Source organism: Triturus cristatus, chromosome 10 (genome assembly GCF_964204655.1).
Source record: "Triturus cristatus chromosome 10, aTriCri1.1, whole genome shotgun sequence".
Classification (NCBI taxonomy): Eukaryota; Metazoa; Chordata; class Amphibia; order Caudata; family Salamandridae; genus Triturus; species Triturus cristatus.
The window spans coordinates 1,160,388,913-1,160,415,854 of NC_140593.1; the positions used below are offsets into that span (position 1 = coordinate 1,160,388,913).

At 46.4% G+C, this 26,942-nt stretch overlaps 1 protein-coding gene across 3 annotated transcripts in view; it reads left to right on the forward strand.

Moving 5' to 3' along the window:
• The window catches only part of LOC146796825 (metalloproteinase inhibitor 1-like), a 55,688-nt gene extending 40,240 nt beyond the window's left edge, over positions 1-15,448 (forward strand). For 2 of the 3 annotated variants that reach the window (XM_085629562.1, XM_085629563.1), the window contains exons 5-6: positions 8,129-8,253; positions 14,806-15,448. In XM_085629562.1, the coding sequence (XP_085485688.1) occupies positions 8,129-8,253; positions 14,806-14,955 (275 nt within the window). In that variant the 3' untranslated portion in view covers positions 14,956-15,448. The remainder of the gene's footprint in view (positions 1-8,128; positions 8,254-14,805) is intronic. The other variant, XM_085629564.1, reaches the window with a different exon arrangement.
• Positions 15,449-26,942: the final 11,494 nt, after the last annotated feature.

Sequence of the window (26,942 nt, forward strand, 5' to 3'; positions counted from 1 at the left end):
CCACTTAGATCCTCCCAGGCTTGACTTACATACAGGAACACCGCATGGTCACAAAGTATACACCGCAAAGGATGCACCATTGGCACACTGGGATGAGGAAAAGGTAAAACCTTTTGGGCTTTTCTAGTCATTGTCCAACTCCCAAAGTCCAATCATAATATTCCATCCCTAAATCAAGCAAAAAGGCTCTTTTACAGAAAGGCTGTACTGCAATTACCACAAACCTCCTAATATTAAGGAGATAGTAGGATTTTGTGGTATCCATTCAGCTTCTGTTTCATGCCCCCAGGCAGAATCCTGAAAAACATTTGAGGAACTCTGAACTTGTCATGTAAATCAAATCATCCATTCCAGCACGCAGACAAATTACTGACTTTTTCACCTTAAATTAAGACAAAATAGATGCTGGAATAAATGTGAAGTGTGACAAACTCTACACTGTTGATTTTTCATCTGACAACGTGATTGTCAGACCCACATGTTCTCATTTCACACAGACAGGACAGTAAAATCAAAGGGGGTTGCCTTGATTGCTGTCCATCAAGAGCCTCAAAGGAGATCATCTTGATCCTGCAGCGACTCCACTTGTTAGTAATCACTAGTGACTATTTTCTGTGGCTGGGAGATAGTCACCCAGATCTGAAGGAAGTCACCATCACATCTGACACAGTAGAATTGTCTAATTACAGTCCTTTGGCTGAGCTTCTGTTCTGTAGCTAGGATTAAGGTTCAGACGCTTATAGAGTGTAATAAAAATCACACAGAACACTAGGCTGATGTGGCCAGGCATTGCCGTGTCCCCCTCCCTGAAGCATTCCATTCTTCCAAACACCTGTTGCCCTATGGGATCACAAACCCTTCCACGTTCCCCCAAGGCATAAATTGTACATCAACACCGTGTCTTGGGTTAAGGGTCATAAAAATCCTGGCCTAATATATTCATAACATAACAAAAACATTAAATTCTCATATTTACAATCCGCAGAAAAAGTCTCGTCCGTTTACATTAATATATACAGTATTCCAGATGGATAACCTTAACATGATTCTAATACATAGCCATTCCTGTCCTAAAACATAATGATCAACATTATTCCTTTCCTGCGTATCGCTACACGAGCCTACGGCAAGGCCATGACTGGTCCAAGAACCTGCTAGGTCCCACCCTCCTACCGGAGTGATCTTGTGCTGGAGGCCCAGTTCCCCAGAAGGTTATCTCCCCCGTGCACCCCCTACGCTGTCAATATTATCTCCAAGGGGCTGTGTTGTTATGCCAAGTTTTTGCACCAACTGTCCCCCCCCCAGGCATCCTCTTTTGACAATGGTGATGTCTATCAAGGGCTGTAAAAGATACCCACCAATCATGACCTTACTGCCACAAGCCAGCATAGTTGACCGACTATCTGGCCCCTCCCTTGCACCCTAAGGTCATGCCCTGCTCCCTGCCCTCTTCTAGCCAGGCTAGCAAGTTTTCCAGAAAGATTTCATTACCAATCTTGGAGAGATGAATGCCATCCTGCAGAAAAAACATTTCCCCCCTGATGCACCCATGCACAATAGTCTGCAATTTTGGGGATCGAAACAATTTATCAATCTGCCTATTGATTCTCTTCACTGAGTGGTTCAGTGCCCATAATGACTCACCCCCCACCATTGGGATCTGGGGATGATGTGCGACCAAGTCAACACTGCACGCGGGCATTTCTTTGCCAGTCAACCCACCTCGGTAATCTGCTCCTCCACCACGCCCTTTTGCCCAAGGTGTACCAAATCATTGCCCCCAGATGCAAAATTACTGCTGCAGGGGCATGTGAGTCTTATCCAGTAAAATCTCCAACATATCCCTTAATTGGCCTAAACATTACCCCCCACGGCCTATAAAGAAAAATTGCTTCAATCTGTTCATGTATGAGTGACCAACTATCCATACTTCCACTTCTCTTCGCCCCAGGCAGGTACCTGGGCTGCGCTTGACTCAGACGACCGATAAACCGTGGTGAGCTTCCTCCCTGTGGGACAGGACATGGAAACTGCAAAACCAAACCAAAATGACAAAAACACTGTCAGTAACTAATAGCATCCTTTAAAGCATGTGTAAACGCACAAGAGATTGTAACAGCCTGAGGACCACCCACCAATCCTCTGAACCGCATGCCCCGACAGGCCTCTGGCCGTGGCCTCAGTTGTGGCCCGCTCCTAAAAGAGTGTGTACCAAACTTTGATGGGTCCAAACCAGCCGCCCTGAGAGCCAAATTCATGACTCTACCACACTGAAATTTAGTGAGCGGGGTCCCATCGCCATTGATTAATAGGGGACCCTACGTGCCCGTGGTCTGTATGTGGGGAACGATTCAAGGTTGCTAATGGGACAGCAAACACTCCCCTGTGCTTTTTGCAGTATCATTTGGTCCCCTCTGCAGTTCTGATCGGTCTTAGACCTAGGGATAGATACAAACAGCGACCCTCCATGCACCCTCACATGGTCAAATTGCAGCCAGTCTTCCTTATTTCTTGCCACCAGTTCCCCCACCCTGAAAGCGTCGTAGAAAGCCAGAGTAAAGGCTGCTCTAAAAAGAAGCACTTCCCCTGAAGATTTACAAACCTGCTCCAATGCCCCGAGTAATGCTGACAAGGTGTCAATGCCAATTGGGCACCTGACGTCTGGTTGGGGACCTTACAAGCTCTGCCACCCCTGTAGAGCTCTTTGCACTATGAAGGTGCTGGTGGGATTGTGCAAAGAAGGAAACCACTGACTTGAGGTGCCTCACGTATGCCTCACGCATGCCACAGAGCGCCCTCCATCCCTCATTGCACTCAGAAATGAAACCACTGCTGATGACTCATGCCATGCCACCTCCCATTCTTCCCCCCAAAAATTGCAATAGGCACCAAAGGCCCCCTCATAGTCCCGCCTGGTCCTGGGTGCTAGGCTAGCTGCCACAAGATCCGAAAGTTGGGGGCACCAAGTTGCCAAAGCTGGTCTGGGAAAGGCGTTGAGTTCTCTGCTGCTCCAGGGTTGTGGGACCTGAAAACCTGTATCTTAAAGCGAGATAGCGCATCAGCAGGATGATTCAACACATCTGGGACATGTTTTGCCTTAAACAGCACATTCATCTTCATGCACATGAGTATTATTTCTTTTAACAGCTGCAGCATCATTTTACATTTAGCTGATTGATGGTTAATGCACTCCACTACTGACATGTCAGAACACAAGACCACAAATTGGTTTCACAGCTGTTCCGGCCAAATGGATAACGCCAATAGGATAGGGGACAATTCAAAGAACCCAATGTTACCTGTCAGACCGGACTACACCCACCATGCTAGCCAACGCTGAGTAAACCACGCCGGGCCAAGAATGCCACCAAAATCCTCGCTACCTGCAGCATCAGTCATTCGGCCCATCTCTGGGCTGGATCTAGCTGGTCTGGGCCACAATACATTGCCATTGAAATCACGGAGGAATTCCATCCAAATCCGCACATCCTGTTGGACCTCGCCGAACAACCTGGTGTGGTGATGCTTTTCCTTGAGACCTCACATTGACTGTGCGATGGTGCGCGAGAATGAGCGTGCCATGGGAACGATTTTTAATGCAAAATTCTTCTGTCCCACGATTTTTTGCAGTTGGTGCAAGGTAACCTTCACTTTGTTCAAACGTTCCTGCAATGCTAGAGTGAAAGCTACATTTATTTGCCGCGGGAGTCATGACACCCCGTTCACTGAATCCAGCTCTATGCCCAGGAATTCAATCTCAGTGGTCGGCCCTACTGTTTTGTCTTGTGCCAAAGGGGCACCGAATTCTCAATGCGAGTGTACAAAACCCCTACAATGCCCTGCCACATTCCTGAGAGCCTGGCGCTCCCAAGAAAAGGAAGTCATCCAGTTAATGCAATACTGACTGGTGCCCCGTCACCTGCCTTAAAACCCATTCAAGAAAGGAGCTTAATTTCTCAAAGTAAGAGCAGGAAACAGTGCACCCAATGGGCATGCATTTGTCCATATATTATCTCCCTTGCAGCTGGAAACCCAGCAAACTGTAGTCCTGTGGGTGCACTGGTAGTCGGCCAAAAGCTGATTCAATGTCAAGCTTTGCTAGCAATGCGCCCGGTCCCAGCCCTCACAGCATTTCAATTGCCTGATCAAAAGATGCGTATCTGACCATGCACAAGTCCCCTTCGATGGCGTCTTTCAATGACTGACCCCTGGGAGTGGACAAGTTATGAATTAAACAGAACTCCCCCGGTTCCTTCTTGGGCATCACTCCCAAAGGTGAGCAGACAAATCCCTTCACCGGAATTTCATCAAATGGGCCAGTCACTCTCTCTAGCCTCAATTCTTTTGCTATTTTTGCTGCTGCAATCCCTTTATTGGATCTCACAGATAATTGGTTGCCTCAATGCGTAACCCCTACATAACCAGGTGCGGAAATTCTAAAGCCGTCCCTGAAACATTCCAATAGGATCTCCCCTGAATTGGGGCAGCTGTACTTATTTAACTATGGGATTAGAGCACTTGTTATGATTGGGGAGTGGGCCTTGGTGAGCGTTTCACCCTCAGTCCTGCTTCTTACCTCCTTTGTCTTTTGATTTTGTTAAACATTTGGACTCTGGATGTGAGGTGTGACCACAGAATGAGCAGGCATGTTTCAATTTGTATGTGCCTGCTGCTGTAGTGAAGGTTTGCTTGTTAAAATCCCAACACACCCCCTTCTTTCCCCCCTCTCATGTTAACTGGTGGGAGCTGTACGAATGGACTGCCCTCATGCGTTGTCGTGTTGCACGGACTTCATGTGTCGCAGCCACATGATGACGTCGATTTGAGCTGAAGTGAGACCAGGGTCAGTTGCTTTTGCCCTCCTGAACTCTTTATCGTACTCTTATCACCCCACACCACCAGACTTGTCATGAGCACAAGAGCACATATTTTGGTAACATACCATCCCAGACCCAGGAAACATTTAGCCATTATTGCCTGATAATTCGAGAAAACTTTGAACCAGTTAACCAGAGTTAACCTCAATCTTTTTCTTGCGGGACCAACTAGCCCATTGCCTGGGGTGCACCCACTCTTTGTTCTTTTTTGCCTCTTGTTTATCTGCATTATCAATTAACAAAGCAAACATATTTAAATACTCCCCTTTCCAAATCTTCTCTCTCACCTCCTGTGAGATATGCCTCCCCAACCGTTCCCCGGAGGAGCGCAATTCGCCCAAACCTAGGCTTGGTAATGCCTGCACCATACCTGATACTGCCACCTCCTGCTTCTTGGCTTTGTCCTCCTCCGATGGTGGACTTGTTTTGGGAGGATCTTGTCCGGTCGCCTTAGCTGCTGCACCACTAGCTGCTGCAGTCCCTACAGGCACATTCTGCCCTTCCACTGATTTTGACCCTTCAAATAGTGCCACCAACTTCCTGGCCTTCTCTAGCGCACTACCCTCGTCCAACAAAGCCCCACAGCCCACTGCTGGGGTCCAAGTTCCCACCTTTGCTAACCAGGGAAGTACCGCTGCCAAACTGGATGCCCAGGTGCATAACCAAAAGGACCCTCACCAACCAACGGTATTACCAGAATCGGTGCCACAGGGTTGGTCTGTGACACCACTGTAGTTGGTTGACTGCCCCCAGTGGCTCCTGATGAAATAAGTGCCCCCATTCATTGGTACTTCCACTGCTGGCACCAAAGGCCCTGCTGCCTCAGTCTCTAAAGCCCTCGGGGGGGGAACAGGGTACTTCCCCTCACCTGTTTGGCTCTAGACCTCTTTGGCACCGGAAGGAATGGCCCTAGGGGCCACTCCTGCCTGTCTGGCCTCTCCTCTGCCCCTTCCGGCCCGTCCACTCAGCTCTTCAAATCCGCTAAAGACTGTCTCATATCCTCCATTTTTTGCATCGTTTCCATGAATTCCTCCATATGAGAGCGCTTTTTGCCCTTCCGTGCCTTTAGCACCATTATGCACAACTCATGCCCCACAGACGCTCAAAGCAGAAGTCTATTAGCTTGCCCCGCCTTTGTCCACCGGCAGCATGTGAGTGCTTCCGGGTTAAACCCTGTTGCGCCCAATCAGGGCGAGAGGCACACGCCCCGCCCCTTGTCTCCCAGGAGACCGGCACAACCGCCATAGCTGCGGCGTGCTCGAGTCCGGATGGATTCTTGGTTTCTCTTCTTACCACTGTATCTATCACCACAGCAATTATGAAGAGCTATCACTTCATGGTGGATGCTGGCAACATTCAGACCCAGATTTACTGGGAAACAACCTTTACAACGCAGTCATTACATCACACTACCTTTACAACGCAGTCATTACATCGCAACATCCTTTACATCGCATGTGATTACAACGCAGCCATTACATCGCATGTCACTACAACGCATGTCATTACAACGCATGTCACTACAACGCAGGCCTTACATCGCAAGTCATTACAATGCATACCATTACAACGCATAGTACCCTTACACTATCTGACACTTACCCTACGGTTGCACTCACTGGAGTTAGAATAGTAATTTTTACCCCTACACTTTCCAACACTTACCCTACTGTTGCACTCACTGGAGTTAATATAGTAATTATTACCCCTACACTATCCAACACTTAACTTAAATGCGATGTCATGGTATGCATTGTAATGGTATGCGTTGTAATGGTATAATGTGATGTAATGGGATGCACTGTAAAGGTAGTTTCTAAAAATGCGATGTAATGGCATGCAATGTAAAAGAATGCATTGTAAAGGATGTTACGATGTAAAAACTGCGCTGTAAAGGCATGCGCTGTAAATGTATGCGTTGTAACATCATATATTCAGAATTACTACATTGTCACGCAACGTAGCCGCCAAAAAAGAGAGCAGAATGGCACCATATTTACAGAGATATGGTATGCTGCTCCCCTTTATAATAGTGCTGCCGCTCAATCAGGTAGCCGTGCGCCACACGCACACCTTTGCACCATAGTCCTAGGGTGTCGGATTGAGTCTAGCGTAGATTTTGTGCTAGAAGGATACACTTCCAGTACAAAATACTATGCTTTGTATGTGTGCCGTACAGTGCAGCACACATGCAAAGTCAGACAAGACAGGAGAAATAAAAGCATTTCTCCTTGATAGCTCCTATTTGAAAGGCGTGGAATTTTTTTACGCAAAACCCTGTCTACTTTTTTAGTAGATCCGGTTTTGTGCTCCCTTGGTGCTAAAAAATGCAAAGCTGCACTATGTGCTCCTTTAAGTGAATTTCCAACGCAAAATACATTTTGCACTGGAAAGTAAATTAGGTAAAAAACAATTGAAACACGGAGCAACATTTGAGTAAATGTACCCCTCGCCCTGCCTTCTCCTCACCTTTGCAGCAGCCTTTATCAGACTACTACTACATGTGTAGACTTTGGATTGCTTGCAATCCAAAATTTTGACTAATTTAGCACACTTGCTTGCACAGTTTCTGCCTTTAGGTCATGGGATTTGGTCTGACAGTTGATACTTAACAATAGAGATGACTTATGACAACAAATCAGAGGAAAGGTTGTACAAGACCCAACGATAGAGTTGGAGAGCATCAGTGAATTTAAAGACCGAAAGGACAAGAGGTGGGCTACATTATGCTGATTGTATTCACCTGCTGTGAACAGGGTTGTTTTTTAAGGAACATTGTCTTGTGTGTTTGTTTGTGTGATCATTGCCTGGATAGAGTGTAATCTGCTCTTTCCTCCTGCCAGCTTACAGAGTCAGAGTTCATAGGAGTATTGGCCATCACTGGAGGTTGACAAGTTGGAGGTTGAGTCGGTACATTGACAGCACCGACCTTGCACTTGTCTCCCCCATAGTTATTGGCCACCAATCTAAGCCAGTCCCTCTGGGACTTTCAGGAGATGCCACCAGGAATCCAGATGCCCATCCTTACACATGCAGGAAGAGAGTCTCCCAGATAATGGAGGGGTTCAGTACTAATCCTTGTAATCAATGTATCATGGTATTTCCCTGGAATTCGTCTTAATCTACCTAATTCCACCTTGAATCTAAAACATACCGTGCAGAACTAAGGTTTTTCAAATGATGCACTTAGTGCGAGAGGGTAGGGTAACACATGCTAATGGGAATGTGTTTCTTTCTCCACTGTCCATTAGCAGGTTCCAACAACAACGGAAGTGTCTCTGTGAGCAGTTGCAGCTACACTGCCCCATGGAGCAAGCTGTCCATTAATCAGAAGAAGGGTGTCCTAGGGGCCTACAACAAAGGATGTACTTGTGATGTAAGTATGCCTGAGGAGCTGGGTCCTGGGGGAAAGAGAAGTCATCAGGGAGTGGGGCAAACTAGCGGGCACAACATCAAGAGGAACTGAATAATGGCTTTACACCCGTTCATGAGTGCAGATTTACAAGCATCAGGAATTCACAAATTGTTCTTATAGTACTGGAAACTTGGAACATTTGAAGGTTTCCCAGGGTACTCCTGAGAATGCCTCAATAATCCCCATGTTCTTGAATGCTAAGGGCTTTCCATATGCGGATCATTTACGATATCGGTGTGTACGACACCGACGTGTCGGCGGTGTCCATCCCACCGACATCTCTAACCACAGTCAGATCGCCGCATTAGGATACGGTCGGTCAGACCGCATTGGCCCAGGGACCGACCCGCAGCTTCTGAAGGGCTCAAGGAGCCAGTTGGGTGGTTGGTCCAATTCCATTGCCCACAGTGTAGGCAGTACCTTCTCATGCACTTCCGTCGGGAGTATGATCTCCCTTTCCGCCAGTTACTTCACGTCGGTACTTCTGACATGAAAGACTGGCGGAAAGGCTTTTTTGGGGTCCCTAACAGAACCCCTGTCCCCCGTGGCCCTCCGCTATGCTACCCCCCTAACATCCCTGCATCCTGCGGCAAGCACCGCATGGTGTCTGCCACTGGGGGCAGGGATGTTTACAAACATTTACAAACACGCCTTTTGGCATTGGGGTTTGTGCTGCAGCCTTTTCCAGGCCGCAGCACAAGCCTCACAGCAAAGAGGCATGTTTCCGACCGCCTCCACTGCGGTCAGATCGTAATTTAGCAGGAGAGACCGCGGAATACCTGTCCAAGCCGTGTGGTTGTGTAAATTAAACTTATACCCTCAAATGGCAAAGGAGCAAAGTGTTTCCCTCGAGGGAACATCTTCTTATGATAGCACTTGCAGTCTATGGGGCACATGCATCAACCCCAAAGGCATTCGCAAAATAGGTAATCGCAATTTTTGTGATTACCTATTTTGCGAATGGAGTTAGGGAATCGCAATTTGCGATTCCCTAAATGCAATGCAAGAAGCATTCTCAGAATGCGACTTTGCATCAAGGAATCACAAATTAACATCAACTTCAAGTTGATGGTAATTTGCAATTCCTTACAAAAATGCCCAAAATTGCTTTTTTCTAAGTGCCATGCGGCGCATATGTGTGCCACATGTGCACGCATACCATTTTTGGGGGTGCATCAGGGTGGCCTTTTGGTCCCCTAGCACCCTTGAAATTGCATTTGCAATTTGCGATTACCTATTTGGTAATCGCAAAGTGTGAAAGTTTTCCCATTCATTCCTATGGGGCCCTAGGCCTATAGGAATTAATGGGAAATTAATGGGACACCATTCCCTAACAGCGAATCGCGATTTGCGTTTTGCTATTAGGGAATGTGTAGGAATCGCTATTTTTTCAGCAAAACCTACATGCATAAGGAATTGTGATTCCTTAATAGCGATTCCTTAATAATCGCTATTAAGGAATCGCAATTCCTCTGCTTGATGCATGTGGCCCATATTTTTATTTATAATTTTTTATTGATAAAGTTTTGTATAGCGCGAACATGAGCCAGGCGGATATCAGAGCGCTTCACAAATACGGTAGATAGGATACAATAGTGGGAAAAGAACATTTGTTACATATATGTGCATGGCATGAACATGGCCCAGGCGGGTATCAGAGCCCTTCACATTTAGGGTACGACAGATACAGTAGTAGGAAAAGAACATTCGATACATATATGTGCATAGCATGCTAACACTGGGATTACCTGGTGTAAAACAATGTAGTAGACAATCAGGGCATCAGAATAGAGGGCAGTAATTCAGCAGTGGAGCCAAGGCCTTTTAGGGCAGAAACTTGATCATTAGGATTTTTTTCACTTCCATTTGAAAGAAGCGGTGGGTGAGATTCGATGGACTTCCGGTGGAAGAGAGTTCCAAATATTTGGGTCAATGCCTGAGAAAGCTCTGTGACTCGTTCTCTTTTTGTGGAAAATCTGTGGTTTCAGGAGCAGTGAACTTGCACTTCGTGACGGTCTGCAACCCCCTGAGAATTCCAGTTTTTGAGACAGATAACTGGGGGTCTTGAGATGTAGGGCTTTGTGAGTCATGCAGGCAATCTTTAGCTGTATTCTTGCTTTGTATGGCACCCTAGGGATTTTAGGGCTGAGGATATGTGAATGTTTCTTTTTGTACTAGTAATCATTCTGGCTGCGGCATTAATGGAAGCCCTTGGTGGGGCCCTAGTTATGTTTGGGAAGACCACAGGGTGTGGAGCTACCGTAGTCTACCCTTGGCAGTAAAAGGGCTTGTACCGCTAACTTAATGTCTTCCTGTGGAAGGTATGGTTTGAGATTCCTTAGTATACTCATCTGGTGTTTAGCTCCCTTGGCTGCATTGCTGATAGGATTCTGCATGCTCAAGTGCATGTCTAGTGCAATTCCGAGTGATTTAGGTGACTCAATCATGTGGGGAGTGCAGTTAAAGGCTGTAAGATGTTCCATCTAGAGGTCAATCTTGGCTGTGTGATTAGGGGGAGCGATGAGAAGGAATTCTGTTTTTGAGGTGTTGAGCATGAGGTGGTTCTCAGTGAGCCAGTTTTCTGTGTTCAACAGGGTGGAGTTAAGTGAAATGAAGTCTTCAGGGGAGGTGGCTTTCAAATATAGTTGAGTGTCATCCACATACATATGAAAAAGAACGTTCACGGAGTTCAGAGCATTTGCTAATGGTTCCAAGAATAAATTGAAGAGTATGGGTGAAAGGGCGAACCCTTGTGGAACCCCCATAGTTACTGTAGAGGGCTGAGAGAGGGATTGATTCACCTTGACTCTTTGGGATCTTTTGTGGAGGAAAGAAGCAAACCATTGCAATGCCGGCCCTGATAGGCCCATCTCATGTTCTAGAATGGATAGTAGTTTGTCATGATTAACAGTGTCAAAGGCAGAAGATAGGTCAGGGAGAATCAGGAGGCATGATTCATTTTGGTTTAGCAATTTTAAAATGTGTGCAGATTCCCTGGTTTGACCTCTCCGAAAGCCAGATTGATGTTGATCGAAAAGTTGGAATTTCTCAAGTGTAAGCAAAGTTGCGTTTGCACTCACTTTTCTAGAACTTTGGCCAGCGTGGGGATGTTGGAGATAGATGGAAGTTATTAAGATCAGAGCTGTCTGCTTTAGGCTTTTTTAGAATGGGGGATTCCTGAGCTGCTTTTATGCAGTGGGGGATCGTGCCTTGCAATAGTGAAGCGTTGACATTCTTTGCCCATATGGGGAGAATGGCAGCCTTAATTTCTTTGAAGATGGGAGGTGTTAGAGGGTAGCTGAAGTGGTTAGATTCTTTGATTGCAAGAAGAGTGTTGTAGATGTTGCTTTCACTGAGAGGAGTAAAGGTGTGCCAAGAGGTGTTGCCGCTCCTGGTGGGCAAGAGGAGCAGCGATCCCGTAACGTTGAAGAAGGGCCCTCTTTGATTCTAGGTCAATATTGATGCTTTTTGTTTTCTCAGCAAAGAAGGCGGCCAATTTGTTGCATGTTGGAAAGCCGTCACTAAGGTCACGGCAGTTGGGTGCCATGACCGATTGTTGGTTAACAATTTCAAAATGTTTCTTGGGCCATTTTTTGCCTCGATTAATTTGGGTTCTGAAGAATTCAGCCTTTGCAATCTTGATATTTTTATTGTAAGAGTTCCTAACAGATCTAAGGTGGTTTAGATGTTTGGTGGAGGGTATGGATCTCCATGACCTTTCTGCTGCCCTTAGGTTACTGTATTCTGAGTTTAGGTTGTCATTGAACCAAGGTTTGGAGATTTTGAAGAAGGCATTTTTGGTTGTAAAGAGGCCATAGAGCCCAGGATACCAGAGGAGGAATGATAGAAATCTGTGAGGACATGAACATCTTTAATGTCTGCTTGTCAAGTCAAGGCATTTTTACAATTGGTTGCTAGCTATTCAGTGTTAATGTTTCTGAGGTTCCTTTTCCATTGCTTCGTTTTCTTATGTTGGTCCCTCTTCAGGGACACCTCCCTGTTAATAAAGAAGAAGATGCAGTAGTGGTCGGACCAGTCACAATAGATAATGGAATCCAGTGTGATGGTGTTTCCTTTGAATATGATGAGGTCCAGAGTTTCATCCTTGTTATGAGTTGGGCTGTCACAGAATTGTGTCAGCTCATGATCCAATAGGAAGGATTTTAGACAGTTCACTGAGTAATCGTTTGGGTTAGACTTGTGGAGGTTCAATCAATCGATAAATCAAACATTTGTAAAGCGCACTACATACCCACGAGGGTCTCAAGGCGCTGGGGGGGGGCGCTACTGATCGAACAGCTAGGTCTTGAGTATCCTCCTGAAGGTCAGCAGGTCTTGGGTCTGTCGTAGGCTCAGTGGGAGGGTGCTCCATGTCTTGGTGCACGGGACGGTGGCGAGTGAGAGGTCGGCGGAGATTCCCAGGTTGTGTGCGTGGTCGGTGGGTGTCGGGGCTGCCCCAGTGCCGTCGGCCACAAGGAGTCATCCCAGGCTGAGGGGTTGGAGCCGAGGATGAGGACCTCCGTCTTGTCCAATTTCAGCTTCAGGCGGCTGATCTTCATCCAGTCGGCGACAGCCTTCATTCCTTCATGGAGGTTGGCTTTGGCAGTGATGGGGTCCTTGGTGAGGGAGAGGATCAGTTGAGTGTCGTCCTCGTAGGAGGTTATGTTGAGGTCGTGCTGTCGGGCGACGTATGCGAGCGGGGCCATGTAAATGTTGAACAGTGTCAGGCTGAGGGAGGATCACTGGGGTACACCGCAGATGATCTCGGAGGCTTTGAAACGGAATGGGGGGAGGCAGACGCTCTGGTTTCTGCCAGAGAGGAAGGAGGTGGTCAATTCCAGAGCCTTGTGTCGGATCCCTGCGGCATGGAGGCGTGCGCGTAGTGTGCGGTGGCATACGGTTGAAGTCTTCCATGAAGATTTGGGACACTAGAGGGTCATCATTGGTTGAGATGATTTCCATTAAATGCTCAATGAAGAAAAGATTGTCTCCAGGGGGGTGGTAGACTGTGTGTAGTTTGCAGACAGGGAAGTTTTTGCTAGAAATGTTGATGTAAAGCTATTTGCTGAAGGTCGGACTGGTGGCTTCTGATTGTGAAACCGAGACTGTATTTTGGCGTATACAAGCTATTCCTCTACCCTGTTTCATAAACCTGTCCAGACGAATTGTGTCCTGGCTAAGCAAGACTAGAAGGTCAAGGATAGGGGAGGAAGAGCAATTTAGCCAGGTTTCCGTGAGGATAATGTTATTAAGCTCGTTAGTTAGGATGAGATCATAGATATCGGGGGGGTGTTTACTAGCTGATCTGCAGTTGCATAGTACACTTTTCAATTGGTCAGTCCAGTGGGAGGTAGGAATCTGAAGGATGTTAACGCGCTTGAGGTTGTCACTATTTATACCTTTGAGGTTGTGGGAGGGTTCTCTGTATGGGTTAGCGTGAATGGCTTGGATTTGACCCAGTAGGGTCTTGTCTGTGTCTAAAGGGTGAGACAAGAGAGGAGTAGATCACGGATATAGCTGGTCGATAGATCTTCTGGGGCATGAGGAGACATTAGATAGGGGTAAAGTTTTTGAGGTATGGAGAAAGGTGTTCGTGTCAAGAGCAGGAACTGTGCCAGTAAGGACAATGGGTCATGTCCCTAGGGTACTAAAAGTTCTGAGCAGGGGAAGATGTTCGATAGTGATGGCTTTCAATTCCTGGAGTTCATCCGTAAGAAGGCGCAGGTGGATAAAGTTCTCGACAAGTCAAGCAGCCCAGTCTGAGTGTTGGTTGTTGGTTAGGGGTTATGGGGAGAGTTCCTGCGGAGTGGTGCGGACTCGAGGGATAGCTGAAGCGTCCGAGGCGGCATTGAAATAGTCAGGGGGAGCGAGTGAGTCAATGAGGTTTTGTGGAGTACCAATTAGCGTGGAGAGAGGAGCTGGGGATGAGGGAGGGTGAGGTGGCATATGTGTGGGGATGGGACGTGCGCAAAGAGAAGTTGAATGGGTTGGGTGGGATAGGTTCCATGGAGGGCAGTAGCCTGGACTCAGATTGGGCTGATGGCGTGCTAGGATAGATCATGCAAGGAAGTTAACCAGGAGAGAGAAAAAGCGGTGCGCTGGTGCTATCTGTATTACATTTTTTCCTGTGCAAATCTTTATGGAATTTTAAATTATGTTTAAAGCCATCATTTCGGAGCACTCCTTCTGAAGACTACTGGTCATGAGAGCATCTGACCTTTAAATAGCTTTATTTCATGCAGTCGGCCTACATTATTCTACATTTTCAAAATACTCTGAACCATCACTGTCTATTGATTTAATAATTGTAAAGTAATTAAATTGTCCCAGTGACTTATCATTTTTATTTAACAAATGTTCACAATTATTTTACTTAAATCAATTTTGAAAGTACATTTCAGCAAGTTTCTGCATCACTTTGCTGAAATGTACATGTGAAAGCATTAACACACCTGGAAGCTATTTCCGTATCTTCATGGTAAACAGCTTATTTTTTTTAATTTTCTTCTTCAGATCATCTACTGCTCTTCCAAGCCTTGTTCAACGGCACAGAAGACATGCACAATAGATGAATATATAGGTGGTGATGCTGAAAACCAGCTGAAGAACCTGGTCTGTGTCCCCTTCAAGAGCACCACCTGCAAGTGGAAGAAAATTGAGTAGAGAAGCAGTCTCACTATACAAGAACCAGTGGATCAATAGAGTCCCTTCTCTGCCATCCACCCTGTGGGTGACAACTACTGAACCAAATAAGTAGAGTTGCCTGCAGTGTAGCCTGTAGTGCAGGGTTCTCCAAAGTTGGCCCTGGAGGGCTGGTTCCATGCCAGAGTTTTAGCATATTCACATTTAGATATGTTAAATCTGGCATGGATCGGGCCCTCAATAACCAACTTTAGAGAACCCTTCTGAAGACGATGGAGAATTACGGTTCCAGAAAAACACGGGACTATGCCTCTGTCCTTTACAGAATCATTCTCTGTTTTTGATCCTTTCTGTATTCCCTTCTGTATTCTGAATTCTAATCCTCAATTGATGAACATACATGTCTCTCTATCCTCAATTGTTGGCAATCTCTCCTGTTGATATGTACAAACGTTTGGGACTCTGTTTGCACAATAAAACTAAAAAAATAAAACAATTTTACTGGTTTAAAGAATCCCTGAAAAATCATTCATTGGAAGACGGTTGTCCTATGCAAACTGCATTACCTTGGTTATGATTATGCCAAATGACATTCCTCCAACAGTTGTTTTACCTCTGGCAAGCCAACGGCTCATTGATCCCCTGCGGTGTCGACTCACAGCAACACACTTTTCATTCACATAAATATGGATCTGACTGGGAAATATAGAAATTCACACACATATAGCATATGTAATAATACTGCTTGTTTCTTTACTTAATGTATATACTTTTGTTATATGACCTTTTTATTTATAATTTAACAAAATGTTTACACATATCAATTCAATTCATCTTTATTCGGATACGAAGCAACCATAAAAGTACAAACCCACACAATGGTAGCACATGGTAAAAGACAATGAAATATATTAATATTTAACACAGTCATAAAAACACACACAATTAGATTTCAGGCCATGGCAACCGTGATTGGGACAATTCAAATTCATACAGTGTTCATTGAAATGCGGGCACAGACAGGGGCTCTCATAAAAGCCCCAATATGAAAAATTGTCTCTTCGTCATTAATTTTGAGCAGCATGCTAAAAGCTGCCATATAACCTGTAGTAACAGAGCACCTTCTAAATAGGGGGAGTACAATAAGCTTTGTATACATAAGATAAAAACTAAAGAAGAAGAATAAATGCACTAAACATTGTCCAGATTTCCAATAACCCGAGCAAGGCGAAGAATAAAGGTTAGGTTGAAAGGCTGTGGGGAAGCACAGCAAATATTTAACGGTGCCAACCCTTAAGCGGAACACATATGTCCAAAATGCATGCATTTCGTTTGAAAAGTGAAATACTTGCAAACACTTTTAAGTTGTGAAAATTATGTTTATTGTGAAGGGGCTGCTATCTAACATATCCGTGACTTTGACCTGATCCTCAATTTCTCTGGGATGCCTCTCTGTAGTACAAGGACATATGTGGGGGCTTCACTTTTGGATGCCCTCTAAAGCACTGCTACTCTTGTGTTTAGTAAACCAATTAAAATATCACAAAAACACTTTGATGTCATTATGGCTGATAAATTTGAAATCAAATAATCTCTCTCCATTGTTTTAGGTTTATACCCAAAACACGAGTCACAAATTTTCAATGAGCCACACCTTGATTTTCCTTTATATAATCAAAGTCCTATAATGTTAGCTTAGGGTGCCAACTAGATGCTGGATTCAGTCATCGACACAACATACATCCAGTCCCATTCTTTCTATAAAAAGGAAGAACCATAAACAAATTATTATATCTAACCAGCCAATCACACATCTGAAAGCAGATGCAAAGATTCATGAAACGATGTTAGCGGCTTGTCTCACTCCCCGGATATGAGTTTCAATACAGATGTGTGACTGGTAGAAAACTTAAACACAATGGCTAATCTTTTCAGTCATGTGCCTACCAACAATGAGAATCAGGGAGTGAGATTTTAGACACAGAGTGGGCATGAAGGGGACATTTGACATCTGTAGCCGTTCTGTGAAGATTGCCAGCTAAAGGTGGCTGAGGCTTCTGAATCTTCAAATGGAAATAGCATATGGCTGCTCATATCTTTTTGAAGGGCCTTCTGTATTGAAATAAGGACAAGATAATGTGTTTGCATGTACACAAGTCATTCACTAATAACACAGTAGCTAATAAAAGAATGTAGGGACTCATTTTGAGTTTGATGGGAAAAGACCACCATCATAAATTGGCAGTGCTCTCATCCCACCAAACTCTTTTTCCTTTACCTCTTTTAGAGTCATTGAACTGCTGGGTTTGGAATAGCAGAATGTCTGCTGGAACCAGGCTGGGAGTCCTTGGCCTTGCTGCAAATATGTCATAAGGCAGGCAGGTCACAGCGGTGCTAGCACCACCTTATTTATGCCAGTCTCCTGCCACTGACTTTCCTGCCTCGGTCCACCTTCAATCAATCAATAATTCAGGGCATTTGTAGAGTGCACTACTTACTCATGAGGGTCTCAAGGCGCTGGGGGGGGGGGGGGTGCTGCTACTGCTCGAGTAGGCAGGTCTTGAGAAGCTTCCTGAAGGTTAGTAGGTCTTGGGTCTGCCGTAAGAGGATGGGGACCCAGATGGGTAACACATTCACTGGCTCCCATGTGCAGGGCAAACATTTCCTGCAAATCAGACCAACTGATTTTTTTGTTATTTTTCAGAAACAAACTTGTTCTTTGTGGGTGTGTTTCTGAAAAGGAAAACCAAGTGACAAGTAAGCTGAGAAAACACGATGGTCCTCTCCACATTCTGTTTTGCTGAAACTGCATCTCCCTCATTATAGGATGAACTTTCAGCAAGGAGATCTCCGCCAGGCTGACACAGCTCTTTATTATGATGGGTGGTCCTTCACTAAAGGTCAGATGTAGGGCCTCTTCTCAGCTAGATAGCTTGCCATGGCAATGCCGTGACTTAAATGATGCCCTAAGTACCCAATTGTCATACAACATGAATGTAAAACTCAAGCCTTTGTGAGTTATGTGATCATCTGCAAAAGGAATGCAGATACAATTAAACCGGCAAGTGAAAATACAGTAGAAATGTTCCGATAACTTTCAGAATGCAAATTTAATATAGGAAAACTCTTCATTTAGACTAAATAAATAACACAATGACTGATTCAGAGGCCCTCCTGTGGGTAAGGACTCCATCCCCCACAACTCTGCTGGCCTGGAAGAGGCGGGGCTGCTGGACAGGATCTCAAATACCAGTTCCTAAATCTGTGGCTCGGGATACATATAGAGACAGGGAGTGAGGACTCCATCCCTCACAACAACGCTAGCCTTGAAGAGGAACGGCCGCTGAGTAGGAAGCTCAAATACCAGCACCTAAACCTGTGGCACAGGACATATTCAGAGACCCTCCTGGGGTAAGGACTCCATGCCCCACAATTCAGCTGACCTGGAAGAGATGGGGCCACTGAGTGGGAGCTCAAATGCTAGCACCGAAACCTGTGGTTCGGAATGCACTAGTACACATGCCTGGCCCACCACCGGGTGAGGAGCGGACCCGTCTCCACTCGTCCGTGACTGGACTGAGCTGGGCCACTCCTCTTTGCCCTAATACTACTCCTGCAGCTTGTCTTTGATTTATGGACACTGTGATGAAGAGCAGTTTTTGCTTGTTTCTAACTAATTGGAATGGCTTATCATTGGGCCATCTTTAGGCACAGCCAGATTTCAGGTATTCAAGACCTGAAAACTAGGCGTCCAGGTGAAGAAATTCCTTTAGACGTTGGGAGTAAACAATTGGGAATTGAATTGCTCAAACCAGCCCACCTGTGTTTGTCTGCTGCAAAAGACACCCAGGAACCAGTTAACAAAGGGAGCTACAACACGTAAACTTATGAATGCAGAGTCTTCGCACTCAGGGTGGAATCTCCACACTTGTGGTGGAATCTCTGCTCTCAGGGCGGGATCGATACACTGCAGGACTCAGTGTGGAGATTTCCACCACTAGAGCCGAGATTCTGCACTCATATCAATAAGTGTTTTAAGTCCCTTTGTGATTCGGGCCCCAAGGCTGGAACCTGTCAGTGGCAATAACTTGCACTCCATAGATGTCAAGACCTGTGTTTCCTGGTGAAAATGTGTTTTTCTACTGGGAACCTATGCTAGTAGGTCGTGTGGATGGATTCCAATGGATTCCAAGTCAGCTGGAGTCCTGGAATACTAAAGTCAACTTGTTTAAGTTTTGAGGAGGAAGCAGCTCTTCTGTGGACTGGGTTCCCTTGTAAAGATACACTTGCATATTTTTCCAAGTGGACAAAGTCACCAAGTTCCAATAATGATGCTTTTCGAAAAATTATGAAGGGAAAACTGACTTTTCTTTACCAAGAAGAACTCATCTTATGGGATGGGGTCCCGAGGGCCTAAAGAGGCCTGGGAGGTGGGACACCCGCCCCCTCCCCTTTTAACTTATATGTATGGCCATGGGGGATGGGGTCTCCAGGCCCTAAAGAGACTCAAGGAGGGGGGCCATGTGGCCACCCTCCCCTTTAATTAAAGAAGCTGTCCTGGGGGATAGGGTACCCAGGGATTAATAAGGCTTGGTGAGGGGGACCACTTGACCCCCCTGGAGTCCTTCGGCCTAGTGGTCTTAATTAGGCTTGGGGAGGGGGGCCACATGCCCCCCACCATAAAAAATATTGAGTCCTGTGGCCAACCCTTAGGCCATGCATGGTTGGGGGTTGGCTTTACCTATGGTAATAAAAGATTACTTTATATTGAAAAAAATTTGAAATTCAGTGAAAAACCCAAAGGTTAAAGTTAGGGTATAGTTAGGTGCAAAAAAAGATCTGTTTTTGTAAAAAAACTCAGAAATTCACCGTAAAAAACAAAGGTTAAAGTAACGGTATAGTTAAGTGAATTTTTTCAGTGACAGCATTAACATTTTGAACAAAAATAAAAAACCTGAAATTTACCAGTTACAGTTAGCAGAACTAACTATGACTTGCGCCTCCCATGCACTGCTTATGACCTCACATGTTACATCACTCATTACATGTTCTTCGACATAATTTATGGCATCAATGATGACATCTCAAATGACATATTTAGGACTACATCAGCAGGCGTAGGTGGTCAGGCTATAGGTACCATGACCCCCTGTGTGTTTTTTAATACGTTTTAAAAAAAAAAATTTAGGACACAGGAATCAGTCTGAGTCTTCAGATGGCTGCCACCACGTCCTGGTTGACGTAGTGGCAGTCAATCAGATCTCGGTTTCAGACCTACCGTCTCCGCAGATCCTTCACGGCATTATATATACAATTTTTGTGAACCTTAATTTCTCCAAAACTACTTGATGGATTTACACCAAAATGCAAAAAACATTAATTGTGGACCAAGATCTACCTTTCTGCCAAATTTGGAACACCCCACCCCCTCCTTTTTCATGGCCGCTGCTTGATGGATCACCCCAAAACTTCCCATGCAACAACTCATCAAAAAGTAGCACTTTTTTGGAAAGTTCTGTAGAGATTTATCAAACGGTGCTAAAGTTATTAGCAACACAATAAATACATTTCGTATGGAAACATGATCCTAACTATAACTACCAAGTGCCGATTTCCATTAGGTAAAAGAAAGATAAATAGATAGACAGACAGATAGACAGACAGACTCCCAAACACCACCCTGTTATTAAACAACTCATTATTATGTTTTTTATTTGTGCTGTGAAATTACTTTTACCTTCAGGGCAGAATAGGTGAATGCTGTGTGGATTGTTCATGAATGTGTACTATGGAAAGTTATCAAATAGCTCAATCATTTTACTTGGGAATTGTGTCCATTATTGTGATAGAATATCGTACATCAGAGCCACAGGTTAGTCACCAGTCATGGAATTCATGCCATGGCCCCAGAGATTATGATGAAAATGAACAGCTACGGAAAGACAGTTGGCAGATTAGAGTCTCCTTGTTGTGCACCACTTTCTGTGGTTGCCTTGACCTGAAATCCCCTTTTAGTTGGACTATGCATCATGATAGCTATGCTCTAAGTGCTTATGAATGGCCTGAGTAGAACTGCATTCAAAATGCAGAACTGCTTTACAATTTCTAAAGACTGAAACATGCTAATAAATCTTGTGACACACTAAAGCCAGACGCTCTAATGCCAGTGAACTTCTGGCTACTAGTTTTAATACTATATCAAAAGGGGAGGGACCAGGAGCACTTCTAGGTTCAGCATTTATGCTCTTACTATACAAGATTTCACAACAAGGGTATGCAGTTCCTTTTTAGAAAAGAATAAGGGGTTGATTAGTATGGCGCACCCTATCAGACAACAGGACTGCCCGACTTGCTGTCGGCGATCCCGTCAGTGTGATTACAATGCGACCACCTCCAAGGCTGTTGAACTGTCTATCTTTTGTATTGCGGTGGGTACTGCATGCTGCAGCCCACGCCGCAATACAAAAAATAGACAGGAAACATATCCCTGCACTACGGGGCAGGCACCATGCAGTGCCTGCCACATGGTGCAAGGATATGTAGGGGGGCACCGTAGTTGCCCCCAACACCCACATCCAAGGGTCAGGAGGGAAGGGGGGCCCGCTATGAGCCCCCAATGTCCCTTTCTGTTAGCCTTTTCAGGACGGACATCATAATCCCTACGGCGGTGCCTGACAGGCACTGCCACAATTGTAGGGATTATGGCTACTTCTGATGCACCAAGTGGCTCCTTGAGCCCATCAGATGCATGGCAGTCGGGCTTTCCAACCGCCATCATTCCGCCCACCATTATTATATGGCGGGCGGAAAACATGCACACGATGGCGGTGAGACCGCCACTGACAGGCTGTTGGTCTCGGTCTCATCATCATTGTAATCGGCCCTTAAGTTTAAAGGAAAAAGGTATGGTTATGAACTGAGGAATCAGACAAGTGGGTCTGATCCCTCAGGAGCAAGAGCCCTTACAGACCGAAAAGGGTGTCATGCTTCATCATCGGGCATTCTCCTCATCAGGCCGATGCTGCAATGTCCGATGGGCACCAACAAAGGGGCTCTTTGGCTGAGATCTTTGTATAGAAATGCTGTATGTGAAGTGTGGCTATGGGGCTGGTAGTGTAGACTAGTGTAGAAATGTGTGTATGTGTGAAAGAAAAGTGTGTGTTAAAATAGACTAAATGGTCCTCATGTGAATTTTAATAAATGAGCCAACTTGTCTCATAAAAATTGTGGTCCCTATCAATAGAGGCAATGATCTTTGGTAGCTCAGTAGATCATGTTTCTTGCAAACTAAAGTCACTAATGATCTGGTAACCCATATGTGGTATACAGTAATACCTTAATGTAGATAAAAAATGACCTATAACAGAGAAAATAAGTTATGCAACTTGCGTATCACAAGTGGCAACAAACCCTTGCAAGTGAGGCATGCGCAACTTTGTAATAACATTCCCCTGCTGGTGCACATGCAACAAGCACTGTGAAACACACATTATGAAAACAACACCTTCAAATAAACATGTGACGAATAGAGGGAAACCACATCACAAGATAACATACACTGTGGCCAGTAACTCGCCCTATTGGGGTCTCGGTAATGCCCCTCAAGAGAAGGCAGAGCAAATGCTAATTAGTGTACTGTAAGGAGTAAGTGGGAGGATATCAAAACACTGGGGGGTTATATGTACGAGTACTGCCACTAACTAGCGTTAGCTAGCAGCAGTTTTCTTAACGCTGCCTATCACTGAAAACTATCGCCCTGTTAGCGATGTATTTACAATATGTTGCTACATGACGATAGTAACAGCTAGCCACTGTCAGATCGGAAGAGGCAACCAGGTGGTGCTGCATTTCCTTGCCCCCTGATAGTTTGCTTTTGGGTGTACGGGGGACTAAACTTAGCAGACTTCCTCTTCCCACAGCGCTGGCCGTCTGGTTGCTACTGCTGCTGTCCCCATCTGCTGCTGCTGGTTCCTCTGACCCGGAGGCCAAGTGTTTGAGTCCCTACTCCCCCTGCAGGCTCCTGCCTGCACCTCATCCCTGGTGGTCCAGTGGTAGAGTGTCACTGCTCTGCAGCTTGACTGCCCTCCTGTCCCTCTTTTCTGCTGTTTCTGTTCATATTTCTGTTCTTCTCCGTTGCCTTTCTACCTTAGTCTTTTTTTTTATCTTTGCTTTGTTTGGTTTTTTTTTCTCATATGCTTTTTTGCACTTACTTTTTCCCTATCCTCTCCCTTGTTGCCGTTGCGATCCCCCGCCCCCTCCAGTGTTCTCTCCAGCGTTTCCCACCTCCCAGCTGTCCAGCCCCCCTGTAGCACTACTTAATGGCGGACGCTGTTCGGCCATGCGCAGCGGGCGTGCCACTGGTGCGCCGAAGGGAAGCAAAAGGCAAGCCCGTCTGCGTCCGTCCGCCCCTGTACTGTGCCCAGCACCAGGGACCCTGCCTCTCTGAAATTCCACCACTACAATGCCAGCACCCTTCTCGCCCTCAACCCTGGATGCCACTCCGCCTGCCACCTAGCATCACCGAAGAATACCCTTGCACCCTGCACCTGTCAAAACTGCAAACGCACCTCCTGCCACATCAGCACACCAGCGCCTCTTGTCACCCAGCCGACCAACAGCGCGCCCTACTGGCTCAGCTGCTTCCTCCTCAATGTGCGGTCCCTCCACAAATACACCACAGACATCTGGGACCTCCTCGACGCCACCTCTTCGGACATGGCCTTCTTCATCAAAACCTGGACCAACCTCTGCTCTGGACCGGACATCACCATCGCCATCCCTGATGGCTGCAAAATCACCCTTAAGGCCACCCCAACCATCCAGGAGGACTCTTTGCCATTGTCTGCAAAAACACACTCCGACTGACCACGCACTCGAATGACCCAGCGGTGACCATGGAACACCTCCACTTCCAGATCCGGACCAACACCAATACCACCCTCTGCGGCACCCTCGGCTAGTCGCCACATCAACCCACATAGCCAGACACACGCATGAGCACTAGTTCTCCTCCAGCGGGAACATAAACTACAGCCACACCACCAAACTCTCCTGGATCAACCATCATTGTATACATCACGCCTTCACCATGCCCACCGTACACCACCGCCATCACCGCCCACCGTTGCAGCTGGATCAAGGACCCCGAAGAACTTCTGGTCAACTCCCTCAGCTCCACCACTCCGCCAATGCTTACAGACGGCAACACCGCAGTGCGCAACCTCCACCAATGGATCTCCAACTGCGCGGACACCCTAGCACCCCTCAAGAAAAGACCAGGCAAACAACACTCCAAGAAGGCCAAGTGGTTCACTCCCACCCTGCACTAGTCCAGACGCACCTGCAGACATCTCGAGAAGACAACAATACCCCTGAAACTCACACAACCTTGAAATCCATCGTCAAAGCACACCACACAGAGGAAGACGAAATCCCCTGGATTGATAGGTTTTGTGCAGGTAGGTGTCCCTTCCTGCACAACATCAATCAACTCCTCAATACCATGGCGCAAGGGTGCCTACGTTGGCGCATGGCAGCCATTGTGCGTCAATGACGGAAAAAAATACAGGGTCCGACAGTTTAAAGCCACTAGTGCGTCATTTTCTTCACATACTTGCAGCGTTAATTATGCATCACGTTTCGCTGTATTTAAAAAGTGACGCATCTAGGCATATGCGTGACCTTTTTCAGGCATGATGTATGCAGGGTGGGCATTTGCAAGCAACCAGGCCTCATAGGAGTCGCGCAGTGAATCCACCCGATTTCACTGCGACAATTCTAGGACGCCTCGGCATCAGAACCTTATGCCTGCCTCACGCCATGCATAAGGGTGATGCAGTGCCAAAGGGATAGGCTGACCTGATGCATTGCTGGAGTTGAATCATGCTTGTGACACAAATGCTGCAATGCGTGACTTTAGCGCTGACAGATACGTCAGGATTCAAGACATATCTGTCGATAATTGCGAAATGGAGTGCCATTCAGTGAATACGCAAAAACAACAGTTGATGGACAGAATGCAAAACAATGTCATACATTCACCCCAGTACAGAGATCTGGGCCTAAATCCATCATTGTTTTGCTCACCATGCTGTTCCAGTTTGAACCCAGCCATATGCAAATCAGTCTTGACCCTGTGCCTCATGGGAACAGTCCAGCCCGAACTGCCAAGCCAGGTCCTCCCTGGACTGGAAACAAGCATCTTAGGACCCGTTTCGGGGTTTCTCCCCTCTTCAGCCAGGATAGCTTTATTCCAGTGGCATGGAGAGCACGGGACCCACGTCTGGGTATACATTTCCCACTCGGGGTGACAAACGCAAAAACAACAATTGATGGACAGAATGCAGAACAATGTCATACATTCACCCCAGTACAGAGATCTGGGCCTAAATCCATCGTTTTTTTGCTCACCATGCCGTTCCAGTTTGAACCCAGTCATATGCAAATCAGTCTTGACCCTGTGCCTCATGGGAACAGTCCAGCCCGAACTGCCAAGCCAGGTCCTCCCTGGACTGGAAACAAGCATCTTAGGACCGGTTTTGGGGTTTCACCCCTCTTCAGCCAGGATAGCTTGATTCCAGTGGCATGGAGAGCATGGGACCCACGTCTGGGTATACCCTTCCCACTCGGGGTGACAAACGCAAAAACAACAGTTGATGGACAGAATGCAGAACAATGTCATACATTCACCCCAGTACAGAGATCTGGGCCTAAATCCATCGTTTTTTTGCTCACCATGCAGTTCCAGTTTGAACCCAGCCATATGCAAATCAGTCTTGACCCTGTGCCTCATGGGAACAGTCCAGCCCGAACTGCCAAGCCAGGTCCTCCCTGGACTGGAAACAAGCATCTTAGGACCGGTTTCGGAGTTTCACCCCTCTTCAGCCAGAATAGCTTGATTCCAGTGGCATGGGGAGCACGGGACCCACGTCTGGGTATACCCTTCCCACTCGGGGTGACAAACGCAAAAACAACAGTTGATGGACAGAATGCAGAATAATGTCATACATTCACCCCAGTACAGAGATCTGGGCCTAAATCCATCGTTTTTTTCCTCACCATGCCGTTCCAGTTTGAACCCAGACATATGCAAATCACTCTTGACCCTGTGCCTCATGGGAACGGTCCAGCCCGAACTGCCAAGCCAGGTCCTCCCTGGACTGGAAACAAGCATCTTAGGACCTGTTTCGGGGTTTCACCCCTCTTCAGCCAGGATAGCTTGATTCCAGTGGCATGGAGAGCACGGGACCCACGTCTGGGTATACCCTTCCCACTCGGGGTGACAAATGCAAAAACAACAGTTGATGGACAGAATGCAGAACAATGTCATACATTCACCCCAGTACAGTTGTCTCTGCAATGATGGTGTTATCTGTTTCCGTATTCATAGTGTTCACTGTTGTATTTATTGACAGCACTAGCAACTCCCTGAGGGCTGGCTTACACTCACCCCACACACATCCAGCACAGGCATCACTGTACATGTGACCCTGCAAATAAAGGGGCCGGGCACACGTGCCCGTAGACAGTTGCAACAACTATCTGCGTGTGTCCGTGTGGTCATGATGTGTGCATGTGGGCCCCGGGCACTACAACATTACATTGTTCTGTGTACAGCGGACGCAAACCATGTCATCGCAGGCAGCGGATAAGAGCTTGGAGATGTAGCATTGTCGTCAGCCACTCGATACGTAAGAGGGGTGTACTGGGCCATCGTACAGAGGACCAGCGTGGGTGTGTGGATGGTAATTCTGGGGCTCTGGGCATAGTTCAGTACAGGAAATGTGCCACATGCATGTGTCTCTTTCGCAGTGTGGGTCTTCTTTGTGGGGTGTAGGTGGTCCCTGATTGGACTTCGACACCCCGTATGTGATGTAGTTAGGCTTCCATGAGCTCTGAGCCCACCCGCAACCTGTTTGGATACCTCCTTTGGCATTCTGACACCTGGCATTGGAATGCGATGCGTGCCACGGTGAAGTGTTTGGAGCCAGCTGTGGTGGCGGGTGCTT